General features: G+C 42.8%; 1 protein-coding gene across 1 annotated transcript; it reads right to left on the bottom strand.

Moving 5' to 3' along the window:
* Positions 1-686: 686 nt before the first annotated feature.
* Positions 687-11,163, bottom strand: si:cabz01007807.1 (uncharacterized). Its single transcript, XM_024137405.2, has 37 exons — positions 10,927-11,163; positions 10,641-10,706; positions 9,947-10,012; positions 9,285-9,347; positions 9,133-9,186; positions 7,976-8,980; positions 7,807-7,872; positions 7,630-7,686; positions 7,402-7,455; positions 7,232-7,291; positions 7,023-7,058; positions 6,826-6,897; positions 6,677-6,727; positions 6,542-6,601; positions 6,386-6,442; positions 6,212-6,307; positions 6,067-6,117; positions 5,913-5,978; positions 5,711-5,812; positions 5,488-5,550; positions 5,313-5,378; positions 5,157-5,213; positions 4,983-5,042; positions 4,847-4,906; positions 4,608-4,709; positions 4,462-4,512; positions 4,270-4,332; positions 4,061-4,159; positions 3,909-3,968; positions 3,676-3,741; positions 3,472-3,576; positions 3,336-3,386; positions 3,160-3,240; positions 2,608-2,685; positions 2,443-2,482; positions 2,263-2,320; positions 687-2,105 (listed from the first exon to the last, which is right to left on the bottom strand). The coding sequence occupies exons 1-37, from the start codon at positions 10,927-10,929 to the stop codon at positions 1,355-1,357; spliced, it is 3,996 nt and encodes a 1,331-aa protein (XP_023993173.1). The 5' UTR covers positions 10,930-11,163; the 3' UTR covers positions 687-1,354.
* Between the last annotated feature and the right edge of the window lie 12,097 nt (positions 11,164-23,260).

Below are 23,260 nucleotides of genomic sequence, written 5' to 3'. Positions count from 1 at the left end.
GAGATGGCCTGCTTCCCAACTGAAACCTTGGGGACCTGACCAAGGGCCAGGGTTCCGGTCTGGAAGCACGCTTTCGACTGCACCTACAGTATTGCTTCGGTACTGCAGTTTAACTGAATCACAGCCGAGAAAGACAATTCCCATTGACAGCCCCAAAAAGAGAATTCAAATCTGAAAATTCCTAATAAGACACTTTAATCATCAACTTTGTGCACAAAACATCCATTAAATCATTCACATTTTCACAGAGGCAGATTTGTTTTCCATCACTCACAACTGAAGATATTAACATTTTATATTCATGCTCTGAGGTCATGACCCCAGGTAGCCAGGGGAAGTGCTGGTTGGCTTGTTTAGCTGTCAACATGCTCAGACACAGTTCCGGGAGCATGTTCGCTCGATACTGCAGTTTGTGTAGTGCGCACTGAGCGCTTATGCGCAGGTGGAATTATCCCAGTCAGAAAAATGGCAGCCATCACTAAAATGGCATATGCTAACGTGAGTAGATTAAATTGAAACAAAGGTTGGAGATAGGACGCCTGGGCGAGATTAACCGAGCCCTCTCATTAGTTACACTCTGAGTTGGGCATTTCCAAMTTGATGAAAAAGACACGAGGATAAAATACTGACATTTACATCAGTAACAATCAAGGTTGAAATGTTCAAAGTGAAAAGTTTACAACCAGTTCAAATGCATAATTATCTTTATTAACACAATTCCAATAGCTGCCTCATTACGCTATTAGTTATCAACATTGCACATTTCATTTGGTTACAGGATAAATAACCTATTTATTAAACGTTGAAATATATACTCTGTTTTAAAAGAATAGCTAGATTAGATCCATGGCTACATTATATATCACATGAACAATAACAACAAAGGAAGTCACTTGAAAGGATGCTTTACAAAGCAACCAATCAGTGTACACACAAGTGGCGAAACGCTAAATCCAGTGTCATGAGTTGTCAGGTGATTTTCTCTGTGCCTAAAAAACAGCGCTGAATGTGTAGAAGGTGTAGCCTAAGCTAGTTATAAACACGTATCCAAGATCTTAGGCCTACTACTTCACAATCCAGTAAAGTCATACATACAAGTTCTTTGTAAGTAGAAGCTTAATATGCTGCATAGTTGTCCAAATTGCGGAATGCAATCAGAGTTTGTAACTTCATTTATTACAAGGTTCAGTTTCTCCTTTTCGTTTAAAGAGGAACAGGYAAGTTGGGAAAGTCCTTTTTAGGTTTATGTCAAAAATAAAATCAAAAGCTCTTGAAAACAAATCCTCAGTTTGGACAGTAGAGGGGGGCCGTGAGTCGCATAACAGACACATTGCATTGTGGGAGTTGAACTGTTTCATATATTTCCATTAGCATCCTGCAGCTCCTCCCTGATAGCATTCAGCTCCACCAGGCTCTCGTGCAGCACCTGAGCTACCTGCCTAATCTTAAACACCACCTCTTTCTTAAACCCTTTCTTTAGCTCACGAGAGTCCTTGGTGAAGTATTTATCCATTCCTTTGAAGAGGCCCCTGAGGGCCACATCAGCTCCTTCTGTTACCTCTGTGGCCCTCAACACAGGTCTATCCACTAGGCTGACCATTTGAACGGCCCTGCGGACCTCCCAGTCTCCAGAGTAGTGCTGGGTTCCTCTCCGGAGGAGAGGATGCCCCCTGAGTCTATACAGCCCCTGGCACACGAACCTCAAGATCTTCACCAACTCCTCCATCCTCGCCTCATAATCCTCCAGAACCACCTCCACTTTCTTCCTGTCCTGCATGTTGTTCACGTTGTCCGAGATAGTCGCCGAGGCKGAAGTAATCCCGCCGGCCGCCGCCACTCCGACGCCCACAGCCGTGATGATGAGCGAGGCGCCGAAGGTGAAGGGGGCGAGGGCCAGGCCGACGATGGCCGCGCCACCCCCGACGGCGGCGGTGGTGCCGCCGGTGATGTTGCCGATCTTGGCCTTCTTATGGAAGGAGGTGATGTCATCGGCGAGGGCGTAGAGCTTGATGACGTACTGCCAGAGGACCTCGGCACGCTCCGTGAACACCTTGTTGAAGACACTGAGGCCGCGGTGCACCTTCTCCGCCAGTAGGGTGAATGACCTTAAGGGGGAGAGAGAGAGAGAGAGAGAGAGAGAGAGAGAGACAGAAGGACATGGCAAGAGGGAGAGGGAGGCAGAGAGAACAAGTATTCAAACATCAGCAATGTTTCACGAGAGTGACTACTGATTACGTTGTCATCAGCACACAGAGGACATACCTAGTCTCATCATCCTTCACCGTCTTGTCTTCATCATCTGAAGGCAGCTCATCCCATTCTGAGACACAAGACAATTCCCAGATTACAAACTGGGTGTGTGTGTGTGTGAACACATGCTTGTGCATGCATACGTGCTTGTGAGCGCATGCACCTGTGTATGTGTACGTGTGTGTGACTCACGTTCCACAGTGTTCCACCACTCCATCAAGCTGTCAGTGTCCTGRGAGACAGAGCAACACTGATATCTTCGGACATTGCTTTCACACAGACACATTTTCAAACTGTTACCATTGAAATAGGGCAGATGGTGATTTGTGAGCGACATTTGACTCTTCAAATACTGACCCCCTCTTCTTCCTCCTTCTCCTCATCCTCCAGACCTTCTGCAAGCTGTTCGTCAATCTGAGCAGAACGCCACTCAGCCTGCGAGAGAGAGAGAAGAGGGGACAATGTGAGAAAGAAGTGAGAGAGGGAGTAAGGAGAGATTAGTTTTAATCTATTTGCTGTGCATACCTTACTGTCCTTATAAAGGAGGGATAGTCTGCACTGCCTTTTATGAGAACCATGGCCTTTGCCAGCTTTCCCTCTCCTCTGAGGCCTATTTCTCCCGAGGAGTTAAAATCCCTCTTACAGTATGCAGCAGATCCGGTTCAGTTACATGACTGAAGGGAATGTGCCACTCAATTTGTCCTAAGCAGTGCAATGATAGAAGAGGAAGACAGAAGCCAGCCAGGCCCATACCATAGTTGTCAACAACAACGTGGGTGTGTGGGGCTTTTTTAAAAGCTATTATGTTAGTCATACAAGACAACTACCCGTGGTTTTCAGTTGTTTCAGGTCTGTCTCCAATGTAGGACAATGATTCAGCACAAATGTACATGTTGGATGTGTGTGTACCTCTGTAGCCTCTGAAAAGTAGTAGTCACTAGATGTGGCTCCTGGTGGGTACTCGGTCATCCTTCCATCTCTCGCTTTAGTCTGTGTGAGAGCGTGAGAGTGAGAGAGAAACCGACACTAACATCAGTAAACATATGGTAGTAACACCACACACACACACACACACACACAATTACCTTAGTTTCTTTGCGATGCTTATGAGGGGCTTTAAATTTGAATGATTTCTTCTGTAGAGGAAAGATGGGATATAGATTAACAGCGGGTTACAAATCACACAGTAAACGAAGGATGTTTATAAAGTAGTAGTAGTACCGGTTTGCAGTCTTCTATGTCATCCTGTCCATAATCATCTCCATTCCCTCCCGCTGAGAAGAAATCTGACCTCCTCTGAGAAGTGTCATCGTTCAGAAAGCCCTCCTGGAAAACAATACCACGGGAATGTCAACACTCTTCRGCTGACAAGATGTTAAAGTACGCACAAAAGACGTATCTTTGGACCAATAGAAATGCCCTCACATGGGATGCTCGTCGAGGTGTGTAGCGCTCTGAACCAATCGGTGACTTMTCATATAGAAATGTTTCCTAGAATAAAGGAATGAAAGTACATAGACTTGTTTTAAAACTAATACAGATGTTCTTTATAGGCCGATAACGGCAATGTAAATTTGTTAAAAGAGAAATATAAAATTGACACATTCTCTAATAAACAGACAATACACTCGGAGGGCCGACACAAACATAATAGTTACCGGGATTTGGTTTGACTTGCGCCGACTTGCAAGTCGGTTCTTAAATTTCGATGGTTTCTTCTGTGAAAGAGAGAGGACATTTAGAGCATGAGTGGGACCCATCCAACGTTTAAGAGGAGAAAGTTCTACTGTATAAAGGAAAAGAGAAGTACCGGTTTCCAGTCTTCCATCTCGTTCTGTTCATCTTCCATCTGTCCAGCATAGAAGAGATCTGCTCCCTTCTGAGGCACATCKCTGTCCAGAAAGCCCTCCTGGACAAAAACAAGAGACATGTGTTGAGTCCCAACTTCTAAAGTATCTAACTTGTAAATAGACAGTGCATGCAAATTTGCTCACATGGAAAACATAATCATTTGCAAACCTCTGATCTCCTTTGTGGGGAGTACTGTTGTGTACTACTAGTCTGAGAATTCTCCTCAGCACTCTGTAAGAATGAAAAATAATGCACCAACATTCACAACTTGATCATCTTGTTTGATAAAGAAAAAAACGGTCTTATCCCAAAATATAAACATAAAGCACAACCACACAGAAACGAACAAAAAAAACTTACCCCAGATTTCCGACGATTCATATGTAGGACTTTTAATTTGAACGGTTTCTTCTGTAGAAGACAATGTTTACACTGTTTATCATGTCATTAGGTTAAATAAAATGCAGACAGAGGAAGTGAGGGATATGAAAGAAAGAGAGAAATACCGGTTTGCAGTCTTCCATCACATTCTGTTGATATTCTTCTACCTCTCCTGCTGAGGAGAAACCTGCCCCCTTCTCAGGTAAGTAATCATCCAAAAAGCTGTGCTGAAAGAAAAACATTAAATAAATCAAACATGTATACTGTCATGTTACATTTCCTTTGTACATTGAACAGCATAGAGTAATTTGAGTTGGCACAAATACAACTACACAGACAATTACGACACAGACACACATCCAACCTTGGGGTGTGACTGCGGGGTGTAGCCTTTCACTTCTTCTGTTTCCTCAAAAATATTAACCTACAAAAGAATAAACAAATGTTGAAACACTAAAATATGACTGTAAATACAGTACACGCATAGAAACTCACAGTACCTTGGACTCCTTGCGGGGTGTATAACCATGGGCACCTTTAAGTTCATCAAGAGGTTTCTCCTAAGAAACACATAATTACTGCATATGGACAAATGAAAAAGTGTATAGAAACGAATATATTGTGTTTGTCACAAGTATTTCTACACACAGTATATACATACAGTATATACATACATGACTCATCTTTGAACCTCTGCGAGGTGTGTATTCATGAGCGCCTGTTGGTTCATCCTAGGAATTCAACAACAAAACATGATTGGCGTTATATCAGTTTTTGCACGAATACAAAAGCACGTGCATTTAGCCTACTGTACACGTTTCCCTCCTTACCTTTTTGAGGCAGATTGCGAACCCTCTGTGAGGCACAAACTTAATTTTGACACCTTTACTTTTTTTCTGTGCAGAAAAACAGATGGAAACAGTCTCAATGATAGAAGTTTGATACATTTTTCATACGAAATAGTTGTCAACGTCCTAAACGTGTTAAGCACGAGACAAAACATACAAATCCACCCGTCCCATCACGTTCCTCTGCCTCCTCTTCAGAGTCCTCATCAAAACCCACGGCCTGTTAAACGACAAACCATGTGTGGTGTTCCACAGGGATCAGTGTTAAGACTGCAACTTTTGTCAGCACAACATTTATACAATAAAAGCTGCATTGGTTTTGATGAGTAGTCTTTCATAACAAAAAAAACTAGAAATATAGATATAAATTAGATAGGTACCTGTTTGGAGTCTTCAATCCCATTATGTTCTTCATCTTCATTCTCCCCTGCAGATGTGAATCCTACTTCCTTCTGAGGAAAGTCATCGTCTAGCAAGCCCTCCTGGAAAACACACCACAGGAATATGTCAACACAGATTTTGTACACCAATATATTGCTCTTTTGGTTTAGAAAAACACAGATATAAAAAAAATATATATACATTCACTCTATGTTGAGGCAAATGTAGGCCTGAAGCTTTTTCAAGATGGTCAGCTGAAAATCGATCCTAAAAATAAAAGAATTTAAACAAGTTATTCCAACAAATGTAAAATTATTTTAAACACCCCTTCCCTAAATGATATATTCAATTATACCTTAGATCCTCTGCGATGCACAAGGGGCATTTTGAATTTGAATGATTTCTTCTGTTAAGGGGAAGGAAGTTCAAACAATTACAATACTACATGAACGAAATTTACACAAACAGTCTTTCAAAACTAATTGGTTAAAAAGAAATACCGGCTTGCCGTGCTCCATGTAATTCTCCTTATCTTCGTAATCTGCAGAGAAGACATCTACCCCTTTCTTTGGGAAGTCTTCATCCAAAAAGCCCTCCTGGACAACACGTTAAAGTAATTAATACTGTATTAGACATCTTAATTCATTACAATCTTTACACAGGAACACACTCACCTTTGACCGCCAACGGAGACTATTGCTCTCTCCATCCTTGGATTCAGAAAATCTCTCCTAAACCAAAAAATGACATGAAACATTGACAATAAGCATTTCCATATAGCTACCTACACAATCACACATACAATTAATCAAAGAWAACACAGTCCTCACCTTTGATCCTCGACGTAGTGTGCCGCTGTCACGATCCTTCAGGAATTCAGAATATTTATCCTATAGAATAAAAACATGTTTTATTGACRACAGCAGCAGAACATATCTACATAATTCATAAAAAGTTTGATTTACCTTCGACCCTCTTCTGGAAAGAAAGGATGCCTTGAACGTCCTCCCCCTTTTCTGAAATAAAAAAGGAAAATGTGTAAAAAGTTTAAAACAAAAGGATATAAAATGTAGAAACAGAAACTTAAATAAAGAACAAATAGTGTAAGACATACAGTTTTCGCACGTTTTCCGGCATCATTCTCTTCCAGTTCTTCTACACTCCCCCCATCAGAGTCTGCTGCCACCTGAGATAGGAGAGAGCGAGAGCAGATGTGCGAGGAAGAGAAATAGCATCCACAGTCACTCCTTCAGTATCAATTGACCATCACTAAGCACACATTTTTGAAAAACTGTGATGTGGTGACTTTACCTTCATTGACTCCCTCCTAAGCCTCAGTTTGCCAGACTGATGAGGGGAAAAGATAATCAKACAGTTAATTAACTTTTAGGCTAGTCAATGTAAAATAGATTAATGTTAAATAAAATACAGTAATATAGGTAGGAGTGTGGCAAGGAGTTGGTCATTTAATGCAAACAATGAACATGTAGAAAAAGCCATTCAATTAGTATGTTTCTTACAGGTTTCCAGTCAGGATTGAGCTCAGGACTGTTTTCAGGCCAATCCTCCACACATCTCTCCTGTTTTGGGTTTAACAAAGTAAACCCAGTTCAGTACACACAGCAATAAGACAGACAAAGATAAAAGTTCAACATTCATTCTGTCCAAGTGGTGCCCCTCTAGTACATACCTGGCCAGTCAAAAGAATGTTGTCAAATACCTCCACTTCCTCAAATTTGTTGTCCTGTAAAACCAGAATGTTATTCTCAGATCAACAGAGAGAGAGATAACATGTTCCTATACGACACCGTCTTGTCTACTGAAAGTTGTAGAAAAGTTTGGTCATTTAAAGGCTGTTCAACTGATTGTGGTAGGAATAAACTTAGTATGTATAGACTTACTTGGCACAGAAACTTACCTGAGCGGTGTTCTTCGTTTGAGGGGCTGGTTTAGGATCTGGTCGCTCGGCTTCGGTCTAAAGACATAGCAGAAACCCAATGAGATACAAGTGAATCACAGTCAGACATTACAATAATTGGTATGCTTACATACATGGAGAAAGAGGGACAGATAAAAATGGTGGTGGTGTCCTTACACGACTTGGTAACTTGGGCTGACTTTTTCGAGGAGGTGGTTTGGGAGGGCTGTCGGAGGTCTTCACCTGAGAGGTCACAACATGTCACTCTTTGCAATGATGGAAAGAGAGGTCACACGGATATCAAAGACTGTACGAAGACGTGAGGAAAAAAAGACTTGTAAGTTACCTGGGGGGAACCATTGAAAGCCTGCGTGGGGGACAGGGATCTGGCATGGAGGMTACCATGTTTCAAGGCAGTAGGGGTGGGTTGGAGAACATGTTTGGTTCCGTGAGGGGTCATCAGGAAGATATCATACTGTTCATCAGAGGGTGTTGCAAGGTTGAAATCCTGCGTGTTGGAGAGTGATGCATTGAAGACCTCAGCAGTCTTCTCAAAATCTGACCCTGAGAAGATGTCTGTTTTCTGCCCTGACGAAGTCTGGAATAAAGGTGTGGACTGTTTGACTGTAGAGTCAGTACTGAAAGAAGCACGCTGAAAGATGTCATTGGGCGAGGAATGGAAAATGTCCCTTGTCCTGGAAGGTAGGGGCTGAAAGACGTCTGGTGTCACATTGGAAGAGGGAATTTGGAAAGGGTCATTTGACCTAGTAGGCGTGGCTTGAATGAGATTGGGAGTGTCAGAAGGAGTGGATTGGAAGGGGTCCTTTTGAATGGACAAAGGGACTTGGAAAAGGTCATCTCCCTTGGTGGGAGGAGCATTGAATAGGTACTCTCCCTTGGTGAGAGGAGCATTGAATAGGTACTCTCCCTTGGTGGGTGGTGCTTTGAATAGGTCAGCTCCCTTGGTGGGAGGAGCTTGGAATGGATTTGGTGTTTTTGAAGGCTGAGTTTTGAATAGGTCCTGTTGGTTCGAAGGAGTTGTCCAAAGCTCCAGTCTTTCAGAAGTTGTGACAAATAAAGGACTATGGCTCACATTTGGTGTGTTTCGAGTTAGGGCCGCTGTTTGGAAGAGATCCGGTGACCGTCTTTCAGACATYGTTTTGAAAATATACGTCTGCTGGTCAGATGGTGTGGTCTGAAGGTTGTCGTCGGTCTGTTTGTCAGGTTTGAGGTCCTCTGGTGTGCTCCGAACCTCAGGCGGAGGAGCAAAGATGGTGACTAAACTCTGCTGACGTAGAACCTCTGAATCCTGATTCTTAGTGTCCCCGTCAATAGTCACACTGCTGGATTCCTGTGGGTTAAAAAMAACTCATGTAAGCAAATGAACACATAAGTCAAACAAAACAGTCATTATCAATAGTATTGCACATATGTGTCATACCACCATACAAATGGTAAGGTTAGAGATCTGGTGAAAATGCAATGTCACTGATAAAGACTTACTTTCATATAAGAGTAGAATGGATTRTCTTTTGACAAGCTACGATTGATTCCATTCTGAGAGAGAAAGAGATTAAAGCGTAAAATTGGGTAACAAATAAACGGAAATTGATTAAACATTTACCATTAATAGTTGCCCTATAATTCAGTCTAACCTGATTCAGGTGAGTGTCATTAATGGYGGAATCTCTGGATTCTGAAGTGGAGGGGATAGGAGTCTGAAAGAGAATGTGGAAGATTTTAAAAAGAGTGTTATGATATCCCTTCTATGAGCTTGTGTCCCCCAAGCCCCCCCTGTCTCAGCCTCTAGTATCTATGCTGCAATACACCATGTGCTGGGGGGCTAGGGRCAGTCTGTTATATCTGGTGTAATTCTCCTGTCTTATCTAGTGTCCTGTGTGAATTTAAGTATGCTCCCTCTAATTCTCTCCCTCCCTCRCGGAGGACCTGAGCCCTAGGAACATGCCTCAGGACTACCTGGCCTGATGACTCCTGGCTGTCCCCAGTCCACCTGGGCATGCTGCTGTTCCAGTTTCAACTGTTCTGCCTGCGGCTATGGAACCCTGACCTGTTCACCAGATGTGCTACTCTGTCCCGGACCTGCTGTTGTGTTGTGCGTTTGTCTCATATCTCTCTCTCATCTCTACCCTGCCTTTCTAGGGAGTTTTTCTTAGCCACCGTGCTTCTCCATTGCTTGCTGTTTGTTGGGATTTTAGGCTGGGTTTCTGTATAAGCACTTTGTGACATCTGCTGATGTAAACAGAGCTTTAGAAATACATTTGATTTTGATTTGAGATTGTGTGTCAGTGTTGTTTACCCTGTATTGTTTGCGGAAGGGACTTTGGGAAACTCTCCTCAGCATCCCCTGTAGTCTCATGATGCTCTGAAAGAATTTAAAAACAAATATTAAATATGACTCCATGAACGAATTCCTATAGGTAAAGCTTTCTTGCTTGTCTATACTCTAAGTGTATACAGTGCTTGCTTGTCTACTGTGTCTATAGTGGATAATTAACCTTGTGTTGTGTACAAAAATGGTCAYCAAAACTACACCAGACAACCTAACAAGGAGCTGTACAAATTACACATCCTGATAGTATCAGGAGGTGGGTTGATTTCTCAGGCTGTTTCGCAATATTCTTAAAGGGTGATAGAGTACATAGGTATCAAGAACACCTGACATCACAAGCAACAATTTCTCAATGAACTGCCCTGAAAGAATGTCAGACACAATGCCATGCCAAKACAGTTCCTGAGCTACAGCTAATGAGAATAAAAAGAGCTCMCTATATAATAAGTATTCACTTATTGTAGGGCCTACTAGTGTACTTTGTGGGTAAAAACCTGACAACATACTTTGTACAGTAAGTTCAAGGTTTAAAATATGCCTAGTCAAGAAGCTTTATTTTAGGGCACAAGAGGTCAGAGGAGTTCAACTGAGTTATTGAACAAACGCATCTCAAGGCTAAATTCATATTTAGAACCATGATATGGTTCAGATTCTTACTCACCGGTCTTCTCTCCCCCAAAAACCCCTCCACCGGCTCACTCTGTGCCCCTTCCCTCTCCTCCTTATCCTGACAGAGAAAGAAGTACACATCAAAACACKATGGAGTTTGATCTTCTTGTAAGAAAAGTAAAGTGTTGGACGTTCTACTCTTATTGAACTGAAATTATCTTTTAGAATTATTCAAGAGTTTAAAAGAGTTGCGATTTGACGCACACGCACGTGTCCGTAATAATTCCATGGTAGGCCTATCACTTATCATGAAAACATTTAAATTAGTTTGATCTCACCATGGTTGTTGTGTTGATATCCGATCCAGTAAGCTATTGTTTGCACTAAACGAAAGTTTGTACTGAAATGAACTCGCTAGTTGCCAAACTAGTATTTCCAACAGCGCGGTTTGGCAAGCGGTCCACGCTGCATGTACTGGTGATTGGATGATTGATGGACAGAACACGTAGGCGTGTTTGATTTCCCTCCCCTTCCTCTTTTCATTCAAGCGATAAAATGCGACCCGACCAGTTGTCCTCGCCACAAGGAGAATGTGCAGTCAATGACGCGCACGGGTGTGTTGTGTTCCTATACATAGGTGAAAGAAACATGTGTGCCTATTTATATACATATTAGCTAGTAGGCCTAAAACTACAGGTGGCTTGTAAATGTGTGTGTGTGCATCTGTCTGTCCGTCTCTCCACCTGTCTCTAATGGTCCCTATGTCTAGGAGGGGGGTCAAACGTATGTTCATTTGAAATGGAGTCAGTGATTTAAATTGATGTTGGATGGATGTGTAGATAAATGTTGTTCTCTCTCTCTGTGTGTGTGTGCGCGCGCGTGCCAGTATCATTTCGCAGAGCGAGTGTGTGTGTGTGTGTGTGCGTGCGTGCCTGTATCATTTCGCAATGAAACCTGTTTAGGGCAGTTTTCATAATGTCATTACATCATTGAATTCTAGCTCTATCTCGGAAAATATGCAATTATCTTTATGCATTGCAAACAACTTGGGTGAAGTAAAATGTAATTTGCATTGCAATATGAAGTCACATCATTTGGTTCTCTACATAAAGTACCACCTTTATGTTACAGTATATTAGCCCCGATGACATTTTCTACGCATGAGCTTAGCTAGCCAACGTCACCATGACATCGCCTACAAGTGTGATTGGGGATTTCTATTGGAGAAGCGTCTTAATACTGTACAGTCAGAAAACGGTGCGTTCAAAACGGCCCAGTGCAGTCAAAAACGTGGTTTCCTGTTTTTTTTATATATATTTCCACACTATGAGGTTAGAATAATACTTTGAAAATTATGATAATGCCCTTTTAGTGTAAGAGCTCTTTGAAAAGATTGTCTGAAATGTCTGCCTGTTTTGGTGGGATGGAGCAGTACATTAGTTAATAAACCAATGAGAAAGTGAGTTCCAAACCTCTCTGTCAATAAACAGCTAGTTTTCAGTTTTCCCCTCCTCACTCAGACCACTGCCAGACAGTCCAAGCACAATTCTTGCTTGAGAAATTGTTCTTCGGTAAAAATGTTGTTTCTTTTAGATTTTTTTGTTGTTGAAAATCCCAATAAGGTACTTAATTGTTACCCAGTAATGAGATAATAATAATGGCTGCATTGGAACGTTAATCGAGACAGATTTAGTTTAAATTGTCTCAAAAACATTTATTAAACAATATTCATGTTGTTAATTCATGTCAGTGTCACAAAACTTGGAGAAGAGAACAATATTAGTGTTTTTGACATTTGAAATGTCTTGTTTATGTTATAAATCGGTGTGATTTAAGGTTGTGCATGGTTTGTGGTATGCAGTATACAGTATGCCCAAGCTAAACAGTTTTTGTTATTTTAATAGGGATGTAACGGCTGTCGTCTTCCTCCTCGTCGTCTGAGGAGGAGAAGTTTGAAGGATCGGAGGACCAATGCGCAGCGTGGTAATTGTTCATCTTATTTAATGAAAGTGAACAACTCAAAATACAAAAACAACAAAGTGAAAACCGAAACAGTTCTATCTGGTGCAGACACACAAAGACTGAAAACAACCACCCACAAAACCCAACAGAAAACAGGCTACCTAAATATGGTTCCCAATTAGGGACAACGAATGACAGCTGCCTCGAATTGAGAACCATATCAGGCCAAACACAGAAAACCAACACAGAAATAGAAAACATAGATTACCCACACAACTCACTCCCTGACCACACTAAAACAAAGAAAATACAAAATAACTATGGTCAGAACGTGACAAGGGAGGTGCTACAATATTATGCTTTATTTCATTTTGCTATGCCAATAGATTTGGGGCATCCTAATCCAAATGAGATATCAAGTACTTTTGTGTTCTTTAAGGATAACAGTCTAACTCTGCCCTTTGTTTACAGTGTCTTCCTCTGCCCTGAAAAATTCAACTATCAAAGTGCCAAATCATTCAAGAACCTCTTTGATAAAAATGAAAATTGTCTTGAGCAACTGTGGATCATGAAAAATCCCAGAAGTGTTGCGCTTCTTTACACAAACCAGTGCGCCTGGCACCTAATACCATTCCCTGTTCAAAGGCACTTAAATCTGTTGTCTTGTCCATTCACCCGCTGAATGGCACACATACAGTACGCAATCCCATGTCTCAATTGTCTCAAGGCTTAAACATCCTTCTTTAACCTGTCTCCTCGACACTGATTGACTCGGATTTAACAAGCAACATCAATAAGGGACCATAGCTTTCAACTGGATTCACCTGGTCAGTTTATGTCATGGAAAGAGCAGGTGTTCTTAATGTTTGTATACTCAGTGTTTAAAATATATAATAGAAACCTAAATGAAAGGCTTGAATTACAGCCCAATCTGTTAATGTAACAAGTATTTCCATTGAATTAATCTTGATTGTTTTCCCAAGGTCTCATCATTTTGGGCTTCTTTGAAGGTAAGACCAATTTAAGATCATTATATTAAATTCATATGAGAATTATGAACATTGATTAAATGTATTTAATGTGTTAAATTAAATGTACTTGTAAATTGTAGGTTTCTGTCATATACAATACAATACCATAGCACTGCCTGGACTTTGATAAATGACATTGGCACTTGGATTGGAACCGGTGCCATGGTCAGATGACATGAAAATAGAGCTCTTTGGCCACGCCCACCAGTGGTGGGTTTGGTGTTGAAAAAAAGAAGCATACTGTACGCAGAAAAGTACCTCATACCTACAGTAAAATATGGTGATGGGTCTTTGATGTTATGGGACTATTTTGCTTCCACTGGTCCTGGGGCCCTTGTTAAGGTCAACGGCATCATGAACTTTACCCAGAACCAGGACATTTTAGCCAAATCAAGGATCTGGAAAGATTCTATATGTCAGAATGGTCTAAGATCCCTCCCAACGTGTTCTGAAATCGCATAAAACATTTGAGAAAAAGGCTGCCGTTATCCTCGCAAGGGGAGGGTGCTAGACTATTGAAAACAGGGCTGCCAATAATTTTGCCCCCTATCTTTTTTAAACGTTTCTTTTAACTTGTTAGACAATATATTTCTGAGCAATTGTATTAGTATAAAATATAATTCACCTTTTTTGTTGTTGCATACAATATACTGAAGCTCAGCATTTTGTATTATTTATTTGATAATGTCACGGTTGTCGTAAGAACTGGACCAAGGCGCAGCGTACGTAGAGTTCCACATCTTTAATATCAAGTGAAACTTAATAAGCAAAACAATAAACGAACAACGAAACGTGACTACGTGGTGCACAAACACAAAATAATATCCCACAAACACAGGTGGGAAAAATATCTACTTAAATATGATCCCCAATTAGAGACAACGAATACCAGCTGCCTCTAATTGGGAATCATACAAAACACCAACATAGAAAACATAAACTAGAACACAACATAGAAATATTAAACCAGGATACCCCCTAGTCACGTCCTGACCTCCTACACCATAGAGAAACAAGGGCTCTCTATGGTCAGGACGTGACATATAGTCTTTTTTGCTAATCTTTATTAAGGGTGACAATAATTATGGACCTAGCTGTAGGGAGGAGGTCAGAGACCTGGCAGTGTGGTGCCAGGATAACAACCTCTCCCTCAACGTGATCAAGACAAAGGAGATTATCGTGGACGACAGGAAAAAAAGAGGGCCGAGCACACCCCCATTCTCATCGACCGGGCTGTAGTGGAGCATATTGAGAGCTTCAAGTTCCTTGGTGTCCACATCACCAACAAACTATCATGGTCCAAACACACCAAGACAGTCGTGAAGAGGGCATGAGGTGTAACGGCTGTCGTAGTCGTTCTCCTCCTCAGACGAGGAGGAGCATGGATCGGACCAAGATGCGGATTGGTAAGTATTCATATTTTAAATGGGAAAACAACAAACACTACAAAATACAACAACCAACAAACGTGACTAACCTGAAACAGTCCTGTGTGGCCCAAACACTGACACGGAAACCCCACAAACACAGGTGAAACCCAGGCTGCCTAAGTATGATTCTCAATCAGGGACACACGTTGACAGCTGTCTCTGAGAAATACCAGGCCGAACACAAAACCCCAACATAGAAAAACACACATAGACAACCACCCCAACTCACGCCCTGACCAACTAAATAAATACAAAACAAAGGAAAACAGGTCAGGAACGTGACAGAACCACCCCCTTAAGGTGCGAACTCCGGGCGCACCAGCAAAAGTCTAGGGGAGGGTCTGGGTGGGCGTCTGTCCACGGTGGCGGCTTGGCGCTGGTCCACCCCACCATAGTCAACCCCCGCTTCCGTGGCCTCCTCCAATGTCCTCTCATGTCAATCCACTATACCAAAGCGCAGTAACAGACTGAGGGAGCACCCGGACTGAGGGGGATCCTGGCTGGCGAAAGGCTCTGGCGGATCCTGGCTGGCGGAAGGCTCTGGGGATCCTGGCTGGGGAAGGCTCTGGACTGGCTGGGAAGGCTCTGGCTGGTTGCTGGCTGAAGGCTCTGGCTGGTCTGGCTGACGGCGTGTGAAGGCTCGGGAAGCAGACGGGCAGCGCTGGGCAGGCAGGCAGTTCAGACAGCGCTGGGAAGGCAGGCAGTTCAGACAAGCGCTGGGAAGGCAGGCAGTTCAGACAGCGCTGGGAAGGCAGGCAGTTCAGACAGCGCTGGGAAGGCAGGCAGTTACAGGCTGGGAAGGCACAGTTCAGACACAGGCTGCGCTGAGCAGGCAAGCAGCGCAGGCGGCGTTGAGCAGACGGCGACTCTGACCTGCTGAGGCACAGTAGTCTGGTGCGTGGTGCGCGAACTGGAGGCACTGGGCTGGAGACACGCACCACAGGGAGAGTGCGTGGAGGAGGAACAGGGCTCTGGAAATGCACTGGAAGCCTGGTGTGGTGTGTGCACTGATGGTACTGGCTGGGGTGGGAAGGTGGGCCGGATATAACCGGACCAAGGAGACACGTGAACCAGAGCCTCCAACCTTACCAGGTTGAATGGTCCCGTAGCCCTGCCAGTGCGGCGAGGTGGAATAGCCCGCAACTGGGCTATCAGGCGAACCGGGGACACCACCTGTAAGGCTGGTGCCATGTACGCGGCCCGAGGAGACGTACTGGAGGCCAGATATGTTGGGCGGCTTCATGGCCCCGGCTCGATGCCCAACCTATGCCCTCAGTGCGGCAAGGTGGAATAGCCCGCACTGGGCTAAGCACACGTACTGGGACACCGTGCCGCTCCCGCATAACACAGTGTCTGACCAGTACGACGCCCTCCACTCCACGGTAAGCCCGGGAGTTGGCTCGGGTATCCAACCCGGCTTCGCCACACTCCCCTAAAACTCCTCTCCGCTTTGGGGCGGCGACACTCCACTGGCTCTGCCCAGGGTCCTTTATCGTAGGATTTCCTCCCAAGTCCATTCCTCTTTTCCCCATTGCTTTGTTTCTTGCTTCCTTCCCCACTCCGCTTTGGTCCGTTATGGTGGGTGTTTCTGTAACGGCTGTCGTAGTCGTTCTTCCCTCAGACGAGGAGGCGCATGGATCGGACCAAGATGCGGATTGGTAAGTATTCATATTTTAATGGGAAACACAAACAACACAAAATACAAACACCAACAAACGTGACTAACCTGAACAGTCCTGTGTGGCCCAAACACTGAACAAGGAACAAACACCCACAAACAACAGGTGAAACCCAGGCTGCCTAAGTATGATTCTCAATCAGGGACAAAGATTGACAGCTGTCTCTGATTGAGAATCATACCAGGCCGAACACAAAACCCCAACATAGAAAAACACACATAGACAACCCCAACTCACGCCTGACAACTAAATAAATACAAAAACAAAGGAAAACAGGTCAGGAACTGGACATGAGGAGACTGAAAAGATTTGGCATGGGTCCTCAGATCTCAAAAGTCCACAGCTGCCCATCGGGAACTATTGACTGGTTGCATCACTGCTGGTATGAACTGCTCAGCCGCCGACGCAAGGCACTACAGAGGGGTAGTGGATGCTATAGTACATCACTGGGGACAAGTGTCCTCTATACCAGGCAGTGTCAGAGGAAGGCTTTAAAAATGGCCTTAAAAAGACTCCACACCCTAGTCATAGACTGTTTCTCTCTGTCCCGCGCGTACCGTAGCGCAAGTCTAGGTCCAAAAGGCTTCTCAACAGCTTCTACCCCAAGCCATAAGACTCCTGAACAGATATCAAATGAAATGGCTACCCGGCTATTTGCATTGACCCCCCCCCCCCCCCAAAAAAAAATATTTTTACGCTGCTGCTACTCTCGTTTTATTATCTATGCATAGTCACTTCACCTCTACCTAAAAAATTGTGTACTTCAATTTATTATTAACACTTATTTTCTTGGAATTATTGGTTTTTTGATTTTGATCTATTTCAAAGATTTTGAATACTACAGTACCAGTCAACGTTTGGACACACCTACTCATTCAAAGGTTTTCATTTATTTTTCCTATTTTATACATTGTAGAATAATAGTGAAGACATCACAACTGTGAAATAACGATATGGAATCATGTAGTAACCAAAAAGTGTTAAACAAATCAAAATATATTTGAGATTCTTCAAAGTAGCCACCCTTTGCCTTGATGACAGCTTTGCACACTCTTGGCAAAGCGTGCGCCACATTTAATTTGCAGTGTGTAGTGTGTTAGCAAATTTTATAATTTTTTTTTACCTTGTTTAACTAGGCAAGTCAGTTAGAACAAATTCTTATTTACAATGACAGCCTACTGGCCAAACCTCCCCTAACACGAGAGCTGGGCCAAGTTGCGCCACACTATGGGACTCCGATCACGGCCGGTTGTGTACAGCCCAGGATCAAACCAGGGTTGTAGTGACCGCTGCGCCATCGGGAGCCCAATGAAGTGAGAAAAGCAACAGAAAGGTACTATTATGGATAAGTACAGCGGAAGAGGGCTAACTGTGACTTGGTCATAGCTGTTCTGAACATAAACATACACACAAATAGACATTCACTCATATATACTGAGCAAAAATACACTGCTCAAAAAAATAAAGGGAACACTTAAACAACACAATGTAATCTCAAGTCAATCACACTTCTGTGAAATAAACTGTCCACTTAGGAAGCAACACTGATTGACAATAATTTCACATGCTGTTGTGCAAATGGAATAGACAACAGGTGGAAATTATAGGCAATTAGCAAGACACCCCCAATAAAGGAGTGGTTTGCAGGTGGTGACAACAGACACTTCTCATCCTATGCTTCCTGGCTGATGTTTTGGTCACTTTTGAATGCTGGGTGCTTTCACATCTAGTGGTAGCATGAGACGGAGTCTACAACCCACACAAGTGTCTCAGGTAGTGCAGCTCATCAGGATGGCACATCAATGCGAGCTGTGGCAAGAAGTTTGCTGTGTCTGTCACGGTAGTGTCCAGAGCATGGAGGCACTACCAGGAGACAGGCCAGTACATCAGGAGACGTGGAGGAGGCCGTAGGAGGGCAACAACCCAGCAGCAGGACCGCTACTCCGCCTTGTGCAAGGAGGAGCACTGAGAGCAGCTGCAAAATGACTCCAGCAGCCACAAATGTGCATGTGTCTGATCAAACGGTCAGAAACAGACTCCATGAGGGTGGTATGAGAGGCCCGACGTCAGGTGGGGGTTGTGCTTACAGCCCAACACCGTGCAGGACGTTTGGCATTTGCCAGAGAACACCAAGATTGGCAAATTCGCACTGGCGCCCTGTGCTCTTCACAGATGAAAGCAGGTTCACACTGAGCACATGTGACAGACGTGACAGTCTGGAGACGCCGTGGAGAACGTTCTGCTGCTGCAACATCTTCCAGCATGACCGGTTTGGCGGTGGGTCGTCATGGTGTGGGGTGGCATTTCTTTGGGGGGCCGCACAGCCCTCCATGTGCTCGCCAGAGGTAGCCTGACTGCATTAGGTACCGAGATGAGATCCTCAGACCCTTGTGAGACCATATGCTGGTCGGGTGCCCTGGGTTCCTTTAATGCAAGACAATGCTAGACCTCATGTGGCTGGAGTGTGTCAGCAGTTCCTGCAAGAGGAAGGCATTGATGTATGGACTGGCCGCGCGTTCCCCAGACCTGAATCCAATTGAGCACATCTGGGACATCATGTCTCGCTCCATCCACCAACGCCACGTTGCAACCAGACTGTCCAGGAGTTGGCGGATGCTTAGTCCAGGTCTGGAAGGAGATCCCTCAGGAGACCATCCGCCACCTCATCAGGAGCATGCCAGGCGTTGTAGGGAGGTCATACAGGCACGTGGAGGCCACAACACTACTGAGCTTATTATTTGACTTGTTTTAAGGACATTACATCAAAGTTGGATCAGCCTGTAGTGTGGTTTTCCACTTTAATTTTGAGTGTGACTCCAAATCCAGACCTCCATGGGTTGATAAATTTGATTTCCATTGATAATTGTTGTGTAATTTTGTTGTCAGCACATTCAACTATGTAAAGAAAAAAGTATTTAATAAGAATATTTCATTCATTCAGATCTAGGATGTGTTATTTTAGTGTTCCCTTGATTTTTTTGAGCAGTGTATAAACACAACATGTAAAGTGTTGGTCCCATGTTTCATGAGCTGAAATAAAAGATCCCAGGAATTTGACATATACACAAAAACGTATTTCTCTCAAATATCTGTCTGTAATAAAGCCCTTCTGTGGGGAAAAACTCATTCTGATTGGCTAGGCCTGATTCCACAGGGGGTAGGCCTATACCATGCCAGGCCCACCCATGGCAGCACCCCTGCCCAGTCATGTGAAATCCATAGATTAGGACCTAATGAATTGATTTCTATTGACTGATTTTCTTATATGAGTAAAATCTTTGAAATTGTTGCATGTTGCTTTTATATTTTTGTTCAGTGTATATCTATCTATCTATCTATATATATATATATATATGTACAAGCAATTCCCAATCTTCTCTCTTAAACTCACTCCAATGCCATTTTGAATACCACCCATTTGACTAATAATGAAGAAAAAAAACAGTCAAGATTTTTTTTTTCTTCTTTTAATATAATTGAATTTTTTAGGTTGTTCATTGTATTATACAGACAAATTAGCCACACAAGTACGTTTGATTGTATTTTGTTATTCTTTAACTTTTTTTATGTTAATTATTGGTATTATTATTCTTTTTTTGTGCTAATGCTAAAAAAGTTACACAAGAACTAACACACTATTGTCTAACCTTTGAGCTAACTGGGACGGTAAACTAACACTTCACGTAGTAAAACAAAATTGTCCAAAATAAAGGTGGAAAAATAATATAATCAAGGGTAAAACAAGAATAAACACAAAAGAAATGGACAAGTGTACATTCACACAACCCTAGCCCACTCTCAACTCAAACAATAAGTTCCGCCCCCTTTTCTTGGTAAACTATTAAGCTTCACCCGTTTTCATTTTTTTGGTAGAGGCTCCCATGCAAGACTGGGAGGAGCCTTATCATTCCTTCTGGTCTTCAGTCTTCATCACCCTTCTCCTCATTATCAATATAACATTCCTGTTAGTATCTAGAAATATCCCCACCACCACCACCACCACCGTCATCAAAATACACCTTCTCAACCGACTTAACCTCGGATTCTTCAATATCATCAACCATCCAACCCGCTCTACTACAACAAAGTGATGTATGGGGAGGAGCTCTGAAGAGAATGGCTTTGTAAAGTTAAAAGTGATAAAATGCGACATACGCCATTATGAATGATTGCACGCAACAGAAACCAAAAAGACACACTCTCTCTCTCACACACACACACACACAGCTCTCCAAGTGTGTTCTGTTTTAATCGGGTCCTTTAACAGTTTGCTCATTGATTCGGATCAGGGCAGTGTTGAGCTCCACATGGATGTGCTGCTATCGCGATACTTTTAGTCTTTTAGGTGTTACTATAAATAAATCATACTGGCAATTTAAAGTTCCGTTTTGCTGAATGTTATAGGAATTATTACATTCCTGGAAAACAGTTATGAGCTTAGATTTTGAGTCTATAACACTTCAGTTCTAACTGTGATTTATTTATTTAACCTTTATTTAACTAGGCAAGTCAGTTAAGAACAAATTCTTATTTACAATGATGGCCTAGGAACAGTGTGTTAACTGCCTTGCTCAGGGTTAGAAAGACAGATTTATAACTTGTCAGCTCGGGGATTCAATCTAGCAACCTTTCGGTTACAGGCCCAACGCTCTAACCACTAGGCTACCTGCCACCCCAAATTCGTACACACAGGGAACAGTTCCTATAGTATAACTACTGGACGGCAGGTAGCCTAGTGGTTACGAGCATTGGGCCAGAAACCGAAAGGTTTCTGATTCGAACCCTGTAGCTGGCTAGCTGAAAATCTGTTAGTGTGCCCTTAAGCAAGGCACTTAACCCTAATTTCTCTGGATAAGAGCATCTGCTAAAATGACTAAAATGTAAAATCAGTGTGGACAGTCAGGCTTCTAGGTTTAGGGTGTGGTAGTTGGCTATTCCCTGTTGGCAGTGAAGGGGCTGGTTCATTGTCAGATCATAAGAAGGTCCAATGGGACAGGGGGTGAACTCTCCTTTCCTCACCTCTCCTCTTAAATTGTGCTTAGAAGGTATGAGAGCTTTCAAATACACAGACACACTTGCACATAAACACAGTCACAAACAAACACACATAACCTAAAAATTGCCATGTTCACGGACACTCTATCCAGTACCTTCCACTGCATGACAGAATTACAGATAGCATTAATTCCCGCTCACATCTTCTGGAACAATAGCTCCTACATAGCTCCAAATTCAGACATGCTATTGGTTCTCGGCTGACAATCTGACACACAGACATGCTATTGGTGCTTTCAGCTGTCAGTCATGATCAGTGCAACACTCTAGGGCTATGCAATGCCTACATCTAGCGATCACAAAACATGTATAGTATGCTTGTCCAAGAAGGTATTAGCTAGCTTATTTCTTTGATAAAGACTCAAGTATGTTAGTAGTGTATGTATGCAGGTAAAAGTATGTCATCATAAACCCCATAGTACAGTGACCCCCGAAGATGTTATTTTTACAGGGACAGCCATAGTAGTACAGCGCCCCTGGAGTAAATTTGGGTCAAGTGGCTTCCTCAAGGGCACATCAACAGATTTTTCACCTTGTTGATGGTCAAGTCTGGAACTGCCATCAGCATTGGAAGCACTGATTTACAGTCTGATTTACAGTTACTGATTTACTGGCATAGTTCACTCACTCTTACAATGTCACTCTTCATCATCCATCCCCATCTTCATTATCATCCTCTGCTATTTCTCATCAGCTACATCACAAACCCACATGTACCAACAAACTCATCTTCACATATAAAAGAAAAAGGAAACATCTATTTTCACATGAGCTGAAATCAGATACACTTTTAAACAGGGACAATGGAAGAAAGTATCTACCTGGCAACAGCGAGGAGGAAGTAGATTCTCACTGGCCGTTGCTATGGTTAAGGATCAAGTGACCAATGAGAAACTTCAACCCTTCACTGAGGCAGGTTACGAAAAGAAAAAATTAAAAAGACCAAACATGTTTTATTAAAGGAGTTGACAGACACACATTTTCATTATAAGTATTTCTGCTATAGTCTTTTTTCCCTTGTATTACATACTTTAAAATAAAGATAATTTAAAAAATAATATTACTATGACATTATTGTCATTGTCATTATTAATAGTGTTAATATCATCATAATCTTTCTCATTATCATAATTATTTCTACTGGTGAACACTAAGGTGAGATCACTACAGGCCACTTCCACTCTCTAGGTTAATAGGCTCTACTGGCTGACAGATGTTCCGATAGAGGGGGAGAGAGGACTGCCGACGCCCCTAAAACGCCCTTTCCTTGCTACCCTTTTCCTTATTTTCCCTCCCTTGTTCCTAAAAACTTCCTTTCTTCCATTCCCTTTTTTCGTTTATCCATTCCCTTTATCCTTCGCTGTCTGGGTGAAGAGATTAATAGATGACAGTGTTTAAGTAACTGTCTTTCATTCTCACTCTGTCCCTCTTCCTCTCCTTTACATCCACGGTCCCATAAAACCTTCTCTCTCTCAGCTGGTCCTCTGCCCTCTACCCATCCCTCTCTCTCTCTCC

This window comes from Salvelinus sp. IW2-2015, unplaced genomic scaffold (assembly GCF_002910315.2).
Source record: "Salvelinus sp. IW2-2015 unplaced genomic scaffold, ASM291031v2 Un_scaffold1199, whole genome shotgun sequence".
Classification (NCBI taxonomy): Eukaryota; Metazoa; Chordata; class Actinopteri; order Salmoniformes; family Salmonidae; genus Salvelinus; species Salvelinus sp. IW2-2015.
The sequence above is the reverse complement of the archived record's forward strand: the minus strand, read 5'-3'. Positions and strand labels throughout refer to the sequence as shown.